At 29.7% G+C, this 12,241-nt stretch overlaps 1 protein-coding gene across 2 annotated transcripts; it reads left to right on the top strand.

Annotated features, from left to right (window-relative positions):
- Positions 1–208: 208 nt before the first annotated feature.
- LOC104890209 (serine carboxypeptidase-like 20) lies at positions 209–11,865 on the top strand. 2 transcript variants are annotated; one of them, XM_010675603.4, is made up of 14 exons: positions 215–525; positions 2,052–2,215; positions 2,942–3,018; positions 3,134–3,256; positions 4,143–4,245; positions 5,048–5,085; positions 5,636–5,740; positions 8,698–8,778; positions 9,078–9,329; positions 9,880–9,945; positions 10,077–10,195; positions 11,014–11,127; positions 11,263–11,308; positions 11,482–11,865. In XM_010675603.4, the coding sequence occupies exons 1-14, from the start codon at positions 368–370 to the stop codon at positions 11,563–11,565; spliced, it is 1,530 nt and encodes a 509-aa protein (XP_010673905.2). In that variant the 5' UTR covers positions 215–367; the 3' UTR covers positions 11,566–11,865. The 2 variants fall into 2 exon arrangements, with proteins under 2 accessions (XP_048499563.1, XP_010673905.2); XM_048643606.2 differs by lacking the exons at positions 11,263–11,308; positions 11,482–11,865 and having other exon boundaries at positions 209–525; positions 11,014–11,131.
- Positions 11,866–12,241: the final 376 nt, after the last annotated feature.

The raw sequence follows: 12,241 nt of genomic DNA, 5'->3' as shown, positions 1-12,241 counted from the left end.
CGTTGGATTGGACATAAATATAGATCTAATCATGTATACAAAGACAAATCAAGGGTCAAGAAATGTGTGCTTTGCATGCACTTTTCCTCATTCTATAGGTTTTCATAGAATATACCTCCTTTTAAATGGGCAGTTTTTACTTTCTTTTGCTTTCAAAAGCAAAAAAAAAGAAAACTTTATTCTTCCCAACTTTAATCCAAAACTTCACACCCTTTTTGTTTTTGTCAGTATTTGTGCAAGGTTATTAAGTAGTAGTAAATCCAAAGTAATTAAACTAGCTTCTTCACCCTTTTTTTTTTTTAATAACTCCTCGTTTTCGTCGAACTTCTATTTCTCTCTCTATTTCCTCTCTCTTCTTTTAGAAACCATGAAAATACATCAATTCTTTTATCATATAGTTCTTTTAATGATATTAACTTCTAATTATGGTAATATTATTATGATTAGTGAAGCTGTTCCTGCAAATTCTCTCATCACAAAACTTCCTGGATTTACTGCCTCTTTCCCTTCTAAGCATTATTCTGGGTATGTCTCTTACTTTCATTTTTATGTTCATGTATCAATTGTATACGAATATATAATTTATACTTCTTCCGTTCTTTTTCTATTGCAATAATAAGATTTTTACGCTATTCAATCACTTACCATCCTATTCACTATCATGATTTTAATTCTTGGGAATTATTTCTCTTGAAATCTTATATGATGAGCTTCATTATCTTTTCATTTTATAATCAAATGGATTTTTTTAACTGTTTTAAAATGAAAATCTTAAAAATGAGCTTCTAGTATATAAATATGCGTACGTTACAAATACCATTTTTTTAAGTATTTAGTGCTTTGGATGAATGAAAAGCGATATTGTTTTTATGGGTTGAAGTACAATAATTAGTGTTTTTTTCTGATTTTCGGCTGAAAAAACTACCGTGAATTTTCAGTAACTACCTACTCAATTTTGTTTTCTATTTAATGGCTAAAATACATGCTTTTAAAAAAAATTTGATAAGTAAATTACATGTTATTTGAAGACAAGTGTGCATCAAATACTTGTCCGTCAAATTCTGTAATAATTAATTAGTAATAGAAGTTAAGTTACCAACTTATCACATGCTTGTCATGTCTTAAGAGGTTTTTTTTGCTTATTTGCTTTAACGGCGGAGTAAAATTTTAATATTTATATGCGTTTAGTCATTTACGGAAAAACTTTGTCTATCCACTAAAGAGACATTAATAAAAAGTAGAGTCCAATTCAGCAGAATTATTTATTTTTAATTATCTATTTGAATAATCTACTCAGTAGATGGATGTAGCAATCTCTGTCATTTACTATGAAGATGAATTATACAGTATAAAGTTTTCATATGAAACAACTATACATGGTAATAAATTTATACTCATGTACGACAACTTACTTTTCTGTCATGTCTAAGTACGATAATGAGTAAAATTTCTTTTCGGTCGTTTTAGTCATTTAAATTTGACATTTACATTCGTCAATGTATAATTTTGATGCGACATATTATTAATAATTTTAGTAAAAGATATGGTCAAATTAAATTGAAATATATTGCAATAATTAACGTGCAATATTTTTTTTTGAAGGAAAAGAGTCAAATATCTAAATGCAATGTTCAATGACCATTCTAATCTTGTGAAACCGATTATAACAAAATTTTAATCACTCCTAAACTACAGTATGGCGCCAAATTAAAGTAAATATACATATAATTTTAGATATATGTTTCTTCTTCGTTTCAAAACATGAGACATATATACATGATATTTGAGGTTAAACTTTTACATATGTCAAGTGATTTTTTAAGCCAAATCTATGGTCAAACATAAAAGTATCAATTCATGGTATTTGTCATATTATAAGAGATTTTTATGGTCAAAACAAATTTTCATAAAGTATGTGCGCCTTATATTAAGAAACGGGTGGAGTAATTTAGATATTTAGCCTTTGATCTCTAGAATGATATGTATGCATGTATAGAAATTAAACTATTAAAGACAAAATATGTCATTTTCCTCTTCTTTTTTTAATTAAGGTACATCACATTAAACGGGCATCCAAATAAGCAATTACGGGCTCCCAAAAATCTATTCTATTATTTCGTGGAATCTGAGAGAAATCCGAAGAAAGATGCTGTTGTATTATGGTTGAATGGTGGTCCTGGATGTTCTAGCTTCGATGGCTTTGTTTATGAACATGGTAAATTCTTCCTCTTTAATTTATTTTAGTTGTAAGTGTAACATTTGCTTTTATTTGCTTTTCGGGGTTTAAATTTGTTGACCTAAATATATTATCACTAATATGTTAGAAGAAATTATCGAGTGAGATCTTGTTAAAATTTTGTATTCTCAAAATAGGTATAAGTTATTATTAACACATGATTAAATATATTAATGACAAATTATACATTAGAAAAAAGAATCGAGCTAGCTAGGAGTACTCCTTTTGTTTTTTTCTATCCTTTCTACTTTTATGTGCGCGTTTGCCTTGCATATCTTTGAACTTAAATAGAATCCAATTAGAACTCAGATAACTATATATATATTTTTTTCCTATACATTGAAAAATTGAGAAGATTCTCTTTATGTATGAATATTTTCAATATTCTAAGTGAGAAAGATAAAAAAAAGAGTAAATATATTGTAGTGAACCATTTCACATGAAATAGGTATCTGAATAACCTAAAGTGTCGATAGTTAGCTTTCAGTCTTTCGATAAAAAAGATATTTGAAATTATCCGAATACCATATAGCTCTCGGTCTTCCGGTAAAAAAAAGACGTAGGTACACGTATACTTTAGATATTACAAACTATGTATATAGATATTAATCATTTTATAGTTATTATATTATATATAGTAGGGAGTTATATTGTGTATAGATATTGCATAGTGAAGTCCTTTTCTGTTCTGAAAAAATATTGCAGGACCATTTAATTTTCAGGCTGGAAAGACCAAGAACAGCCTCCCTGTGTTGCATCTCAATCCATATAGTTGGTCCAAGGTATATATTACACTATACTATAAAGTTAAAAAATTCAGAAAAATATCTAGATTTTTAACTTCCTTCTTTATAATTGGTTTAATTTACTGTAGTATATATATTGGTTTTTTTTAAGGTATCAAACATTATTTATTTGGATTCCCCCACGGGAGTTGGGTTGTCTTACTCGGAAAATCAAACCAAGTACCAAACTGGTGACGTACAAACAGCCCGTGATACTCATGCATTTTTATTGAAGGTAAATTGTTGCACACTTCATTAGTCATATGTGCTCGATGATACCAATCGGGGTTGGCGTGAATGGTTAAGGGTCTCTCGCTCCTTAATTAAGGTCTCATGTTCGAGTCTTGGGTATGAAAAAAATCCCAGTTGGGAGCCTGGGAGGGATGTTGTCCTTTGAGATATATACATGCAAACTCCTGCAGGAGATTAGTCCACTTACCGAAGGCGGTAGGCGGTAGGAAACTCCTCGTACTCGAACAAAAAAATAATAATATGTGCTTCATGATTACCAACTACAATTGATAATATGTTTGTAATATACTCCCTCCGTCTCACAATAATATGATGCTTGTTTGCTTTTTGCACGACCTTCAATATGTTCAATTTTGTATTAATAAAAAAAAATATAAAAGTTGATATTATGAAAGTACACATTGTGCTGAACTTGATAAGATCCTACACGAGTATTTTTTTTGTATATATTAATGAGAGTATTTTGGTCAAAAATCGTAAAATTTGACCTCAAAGAAAAAGATAAAACAAGCATTATATTATGGAATGGATGGAGTATTATCTTCCTAGTTGGAAAATAATCATAAGAGAATAGTCTCTTAAAAAGTTCATTGACATAATTTTGAGAATTTACTGATAACATTCTACTTACTTTCTCAAGTACATATACTACTTTTGTATAAATTTTCAACTTTTAGAAGTTTTGTTTAATGCAAGTTTATCATATACCACTTCTTTTACCTGTTTTTGTACGAGGATGGTCCTAGTCCGATGGTAGCAGACCATCAACATAGAAATTTATATGTTTGTTAATTGTTATATATATTCTTGTATATAAGACAAAAATATATATTACTTTCAATTTAAACTCATTCATATGGTAATTACAGTGGTTCAAGCAATTCTCGGAATTCAGAAACAATCCATTTTATGTAGCTGGGGAATCATATGGTGGGATTTATGTACCAACCCTAGCTACCGAAATCGTCAAAGGTAAATGAACTTTTGTACTTCCTTAATCAAAGAAGGTTATTCACTTTTCAAAGTTTTTGACAAATTAAAGTACACACAAGAGAATTGAGGAAAGACTAGAGTGAGAAATTGATAGATAAGCGTAAATAATTATATGGTTTTGAGGTTATTCACTTTTCAAAGTCTTTTCTCATCACCTTTTAAAAAAGTTTCGGACTTACCAAATCAAAGGTTATTCACTTTTCAAAGTCTTTTCTCATCACCTTTTAAAAAAGTTTCGGACTTACCAAATCTTGTAAGGTGTAAACATAGAGTAGTTTCATGTTTGATCAGGTATAATAAGCGTAATAAGTTGATATAAGTTGAATTCAGGTGGAATGAACATATCCTTAATAGACAAAGTACTACTAAAAAAGACGGTTTGAAGATTAGACTAGTAATTGGTTGAATAAAAACAATTATGTTGGAAAAATATTAGTAAAAAGGTACATATAGTTCAATAGCTATATAAAAAAAATTAAATAGTTAAATAGTAGAAACAAAGATTTAGAAGTTAAAAAAGTGGAAGGTTAAGTGATTTAATCAGACCATCTAATAGAAAACTAGCTAAGGAAATGGATAAGATTGTGTTCATCCTTTTAAGTAGACATACAAAATCCATGTTAGGTCACAAGAGACAATTAACACTATTCAACCTATTAGTGAGAAACTTGTCAATATCTAATTAATTTGAATATTTGATAATTATATCTTAAATTTAAATCACTAAATTATCAATTATTCTTCCTCAATGATTCAGTTTTCTTTCTTTTTATTATTGTAGGAATTAAAGCAAAAGTTCATCCCACTATCAATTTCAAGGTAAAGTTGTCATATCATTATAATGTGACTAATACCACTTCCAAGTGGTTGAAAATTGAAATTGACCTTAACCATGATTATTGTCACCAAAAAGGCAAAAAGTAGTCACTTAGATCCGATCATCTTGATAGGACGTAAAATATTTTTTTAAATTTTTTTTTTATTTTCAATTTTATATCGTTTAGCTGGTAAAGAAGTATAAAATCATTTTTTCCATTGTAGTAAAATTGCTCTTTCAATGATGAAAAATCATTTTCTTTTCCAAATAAAAGAAATACTATTTTTCTTTCTTTTCTTATCTCTCTTTTACATTCCTCTCACTACCTCCTTACTTTCCTTTTCATTTTCGATTCATGTCAACATTTTTCTTACATAGAACCAAACAACGAAAAACTGATTTCGATTGTATTTTCTATTGTAAATTGTTTTCGATAAAAATCATTTTACACTGAAAATGCTTTACACTCAATCAAACAAAGCCTTAAAGAATTAAATTTGGATTTTTATAACTAATATAAAGTATGTAATATAATAAAATATAAATATGCAGGGATATATGATAGGAAATGGGGTAACAGCAGAACAAAAATATGATGGGAATGCTTTGTTGCCTTTTGCACATGGGATGGCGTTGATATCAGATGATCTTTACAGGGTAAGTTCTTACCTAATCCTTGCAATTTACAACCCACACGACCACGCCCTTTTGTTTTTTTTTTTTTTTCTACAAAACTTAATTTAAGTACCAAAGTCCAATTTATGCACTTCAAAACTTTACTTATATGTCATTTTCATTTTATGTGATTAGTGTTGATGGGCCAATGAAAGCTTCTTAAACTTAATTAAAGGTGGGTGGTTGTTAATTTTATTAATTCCTTTAGTTCAACCTTGAAAGTGATATAGTCGAATTTTGTAGACTTTAATGGTTGATATTTTAAAAGATATTAGTTAAATATAAACTTTATTATTATTCATCGCACTATCTATTTTTTAGGGGAAAATATTTTCTATTTAATTAGAGCTATTATTGTGAGTTGTTATGTATCAGGTTGTATACGGGTGAGTACTACTATTCCTTCTTTAAGATTACTCCTTTGGATATGCTATCAGTAATACCACGGTTGTATAGTATAAGGTTGTTTTTGAAATTGAAAAAAATGGTTGAATTAACGATTTAACTATCATTAATGTCACAGTTGCATAATATTACTTAGTATAGGACTATTTTTGAAACTGAAAAAAAAAAGATTTATCATTACAAATATTCCATAATACAGGGTTATTAGTGAGAATTTTCCTACATTTTAACATGTAGTTGGGTGGAGTTGATAAGAGATAAAGTTGGTGGAATCAAAAACACTATATATGGGAGTAAAATGGTGGCCCCTCATTGCCATTAGTATTATTGGGCAAAATCAAAGGGACTAAAAAAAGAACAATAAAGCAATCTTAAAGAGATTGTGTGAATAATTCAATTTAGTTTCGGTATTATAGTAATTTTAGACATACTTTAAATATAGTCATTTTAACTTGGGTATAAATTTAAATTAGTATCTGGATTCGAGCATTGCTCCGAGTTGGTATTGTGTTTCCGATTTAATATGCATTTTTTTCCATTTTCACTAAAATATATTAAGGAAAACTCAATATTTTAAAAGTATAAATATAATAATATGGACACTTAAATCATGATTAAAATTTGGTTGAGATGGTCGAGGGAGTATAAAATTGAGATATAACATTATTAAATTTAATTAGGATAATATGTTGATTAGTCTTAATAGACCCACAATGGTTGTTAGACTGATGACTGATTCCCCCCAAAAAAATTCTTGGCCTACTTATAATTGCTGACAACTTTCACTTTCGGACTTGACCTCAAAATTTGTGTTAATTTCATTAACGGCTTTGGACTCATATGCAGAGATGAAGGCCCACTATCAAGTTGTTATTAAAGTCCAAAAATAGTTGATAAGTCTTTCATTCTTGAAATCGACTCCTCTTTTTTAGTTGGTACAGAAAAAAGATTTTGCAGTTAATCAGGAAAAAGTAAACTGAAAAAAAGAAGGTAGTACAAATATGATGTCAAATACATTTACAGACTACAGTAGCCGAATGAGGACATTCTTGTAGTGAATGCCTAGGGAGTTGAGAGCGAGAGTGGTTAGAACTTTCCTCTCGATTTTAAGAGTATTTGGGATTAATTCTTACACCGTTAGTAAGTTGGGATCCTTTTTATTCTTTTAATTTGTCAAGGTTTTTTCTTACTTTATTAAAAAAAAAAAAGGTAATTGTTTAGGGAATACAATTCTTACCTCTAACAAAGTACGACTCCCAAATTTCTCCTCACTTGTGCAAGAGATTTCATCTTATCTTCTAAAAAAAATTTGCCAAACATGGAAAATAATTTACTTGTAAAAAATTAGGGTTAAATAAGTTTAGTTAAATTCAAATAAGTTTAGCAAAGCTCAGACAAGTTTAGACAAGTTTTAACACATTATATAATGAACTTTAAAAAGTCAAGATAAATTTAAATAAATTTCGTTAAGATAAGTTTAAGATAATTCGGGTAAAAAAATTGCACCTTAAGCATAATATTGAACTAATTTATGGTGAATGTAGGAAATTATCTCATACCTTTAATTGGTCGCGATATTAACATTGATAACAACTATTAATATAGCAATTAGGCCTACATCGAACCAAATATAGCCCAAGTATAGTGAAAATCGGTGTTTTTATGAGTTTTTTATCCATATGAGTCACCAAGGCCGTACAAAGTACAAAAAAAGGGAGGAGAGATTCGAACCTATGACCTATCGTTCACAGTACCTTAATCTTAACCATTAGGCTAAAATATCCTTAGTTTGTCCACTCTACAATTGGATTTGCGTGTTATTGTGTGTCAGTGTACGTGTGAGGGAGGAGGCCCAAGCCCAATTGTTATTATTACCTTCTTTTATTTTCTACATTTGCTTTAGAAAAGTCTAAGTATATAATGCTGACCTTTATTTTTCACTAGTAATCTAGTATAATATGAAGTATAAGGAAGAACATTAGGATGTGATTTGTTTTCTAGCAACTTTTTATAATATTTTAATATACAAAAATAAAGGTAATAATGGTTGAAGTGTGTTTTTAAGATTGTGAAATATTTACTATTTTTTATAATTTATTAAGTGTTATTGTCACGTTCTTTTGGACTTATTTTCAATTCAATTCAGTTAAGCTATTTTGTTATGTTTAGCTCATTTCTGTTTAGTTTACTTTTTTGCAGTTCAAAAGAACGTAAACTTAATTTATTTACTTCCTCCGTTTCAAAATAGATGGTACATTGTTGACTAAAACGCTTGTCGAGGCACTACTTTGACTACTAATATCTTTAATTATGTATTAGAGTAAAGTATAAAATTTTGATTTTCTGAAAATATACATTAAGATATATCCAACAACATATTACATTATAACATTTGATTTTACCTAATAGTAAATAATGCATGGTCAAACCTCATTCATGAATAGTGGAAAAGTCAACAATATAGCATCTATTTTGAAACGGAGGAAGTATATTTAATGATGATAATTTTATGCATGAATTTACATGTGAATCAGGAGTTTACAAACAGTTGTGGATTGGACTCAGAAAATGATGGCATTGCTGAATGCAGGGGTTACAGAGATAAGTTATATAATGTAATACCACAAATTACATCATTTCTTAAAAGTTATATATATATAACTTATGTTACTCCGACACCTTTATTTACCTCAAAAATCGGGTGTCGCGGACACGATACTTCACTTTGATACTTCATTTCAAACTAAAAACTTGTCTTTTTTCTACAAAATAGCTGAGTCGGACACTTGAACACCCTTATTCGAATAGACACTCAATTCGTGTCTGAGCAACATAGTATATAATTATATATTGATTATATTTCATAACATAACTATCTTGTTTGATCTAAATTTATTGTAATGTTGATTTCCAGGCAATTGAGGGTTTAAATATCTATGACATTCTTGAGCCTTGCTACCATAAACCAGACAATGAGAATACAAAGAGTTTGAGCTTGCCTGAAAGCTTCAAACAACTAGGAGTTACAGAGAGGCCTCTTCCTGTTAGGAAAAGGATGTTTGGCCGAGCTTGGCCCTATCAAATGGTTGTTAAGGATGGTCTTGTTCCTTCATGGCCTCAACTTAACTCGTTACAAAATGATCGTCGAGTTTCAGTTCCCTGCACTGTAAGGCCGTGTTCTCTTCACCTGAAATATTAATCTAATCTTCGTTGAGTTTTTCGATACATATCTAATCTTACGAGAAAAAAATATTTTCGTGAACCATCATATATACTTCCTCTGTTTACAAATATGTGCAAACAGTTTGGCTTACGTACAATATATTTATTAGTGTCAGTGTGTATTTTTTTTTTGGGGGGCCCTCTTTCGGGGACCCGTTGTAAGATGAATATCCTCTAGACTGCCCTCGCATAGTCGCATAGGGCCACTCACCCAGAGGCCCAACAAGCCCCCTCCCTGCCCCCCCCAACAATATTGAAATTTGCTTCCACCAAGATTCGACCTTGGTCTCCCATGTGGGAGATAGGAAACCATACCATTAGACCCAAGGATCCTTGGTGTGTCAGTGTAATTGCTTGTTCAAAGTACGTAAGTTGTTGCTTGATTTCTCTCAAAGTATATTCTTTAGTTTAACTTTAATAATGAAAGTAGTGCATCATGAAATGTAAAGGCTAAAGTGTTGTTTTTTAACCTTGCTGAAACAAATGCAATGCAGAGTGAAGAAGTTGCAACTGCATGGTTGAACCATGAAGCAGTTAGGAAGGCAATTCATGCAAAACCGGTAAACATATCTTTATTTCTTTTTCTTTCTTACAAATTTCATTTTGCAAATTGATCAGATTATCTTTTCCTAATTAATTAGCTGTTTCTTTTTTGTTTAATTTGTTAATGAAATCTTTTGATTGTGTATAGGTAAATGAGATAGGTGACTGGTCATTATGCATGTCATTAGTGTTTAATCATGATGCTGGAAGCATGATTAAGTACCACAGAAACTTAACTGCTCAAGGTTTTAGAGCACTAATATACAGGTAACTCTTTTACATACACTATACGGCGAGACGGTCTGACGTTAAGCTTAACGTTAGACCTGTTGACAGTAATAACTAATTGAACAAAATCATAACTATTAACCCGAAATTCATAATTAATGACTAGACAATCATGACTTATATCCTAAATATAATAACTAATTGTGTAAAAAGTATAATTGACTGCCTATAAATATAATTAATGGTCATCTGACGTTAAGTTTAACGTCAGACGGTCTTTTATAAGAATTTGTGCTATAGTATTACCACTGTACTACTAAGATTTTATTCTCATTTTTCTAATAAGCTTTTATTCTATGGTGTAGTCCAACTAACCCACAAATTTACAAATGCTAATAGTATTATATAGGCATCAGTTATGTTAGGATCCTCTAACTATGTAGTATATGATATGTTGATTAGGTTTAAGGTTTTACGGAACGTGTTACAAATCGATTTTGTGAATTCAAGTATATATTGCAATATAAATAGCTAATTATATCCTTTGCGACAAAACTGCTTTAAAAAATTCGCGTGCTTCACAAATTTTAATAAATTTTAAGTATTTACGTAGAAGATTTAATTATAAACCTTGTTTTATTGCTCGATTTAGAAATTTCTTGTAAATGTCAATTTGACATTTAAACCATCAATTGGTCAAATAAAAAGTTCAATAATTTAGTAAAAAGATCTTAAAAAGTTGAATAATGAAAAAAAAAAAATACTTAAAAAACTCTAAGCAAACCGTTAAAAAATCTAATCAAATTCGTTTTGTCAAACCTTCTGATATAAGACTAGTCGATTTTTACTTTTCACAGTGGAGACCATGATTTATGTGTTCCCTACACTGGTACACAAGCATGGACCAGCTCACTAGGGTACCGAATTTTGGATGAATGGAGGCCTTGGATGTCTAACAATCAAGTAGCTGGGTAAGATTTCACAGTTAACAATTTTCTGTTTAAATATTTGAAGTTATGTTTTTTCAGTAAGATTAATTCTTCATATAGTTTTTATTTTAAATGAACAATTATGTTTCCTTCACGGATTTGTAATTTTTATTTCAGATACGTACAAAGATACGAACACAATCTAACCTTTCTGACTGTCAAGGTTAGTCGTGATTTAACGACTTTAAAATTATTAAAGTCTTCGATTTTTTTTTTAGACGACTCAAATTACTACATGTTTAGACTTTAGAGTTTATATGATTTTTTCCGTTTTTCGTTTATTGATATTTCGAAATTTATTGTTTTTCTTATTGTTCAAATTTATGCATGGTGTAGGGAGCAGGACATACAGTTCCGGAGTACAAGCCAAGGGAGGCATTAGATTTCTATAGTCGTTGGTTAGAAGGAAAGCCTATATGATAAAAATTCATGAAGAACTATAGAATTTAAATTTGGAAAGGAAAAAAAAGATGAGTGAAACAAAGGATTTAGGATTTTGGCTTAAAGAAAAGCTAAAAATTCCACTTTGTATAAAAAAACACAGATATAAATCTGCAGGTTGTTCCAAAAAGGAAGTAGCTAGTAGTACAATTCAGATATATTACCTGCTGATTTATAGATCATAATTTTAGCACAAATTATTAGAATAGGCGGTCTAATTTTAACATAAAATTAGACGAACTCAAGACTAAATTTTTCTAACAAGTTCATTTCATTTCACTCTAATCCAACATTATCCTAGTCATTCCTTCTCTTCTCCTTCCTTTTTTTTTCTTGATTATCGAACGACAACAAATAATTTTTAAAAAATACTCCCTCTGTTTTTTTTATCATTCATACTTTGACTTTGCACGTTTGCCAATGCACGTTTTAAAACTTAAATATCTTTCATTATATATTAGTAAAAATTATAACGATTGAATTTTAATAAAGTACTAATTGCCCCACATGACTATGTTTTTTCTTATAAATTGAGAACATTTGAGAAGATTCTCTCTATGCATGAATAGTGTCAAGATGCTAAGTGAGAAAGATAAAAAAAAACAGAGGGAGTAACTTGGTAGTTTTACCGCACGGATTAAACTAGTCACTGAAT

The sequence above is a fragment of the Beta vulgaris genome, chromosome 4, assembly GCF_026745355.1.
Source record: "Beta vulgaris subsp. vulgaris cultivar EL10 chromosome 4, EL10.2, whole genome shotgun sequence".
NCBI classification, from domain to species: Eukaryota; Viridiplantae; Streptophyta; class Magnoliopsida; order Caryophyllales; family Amaranthaceae; genus Beta; species Beta vulgaris.
This window is presented reverse-complemented; position numbering and strand designations above follow the sequence as displayed.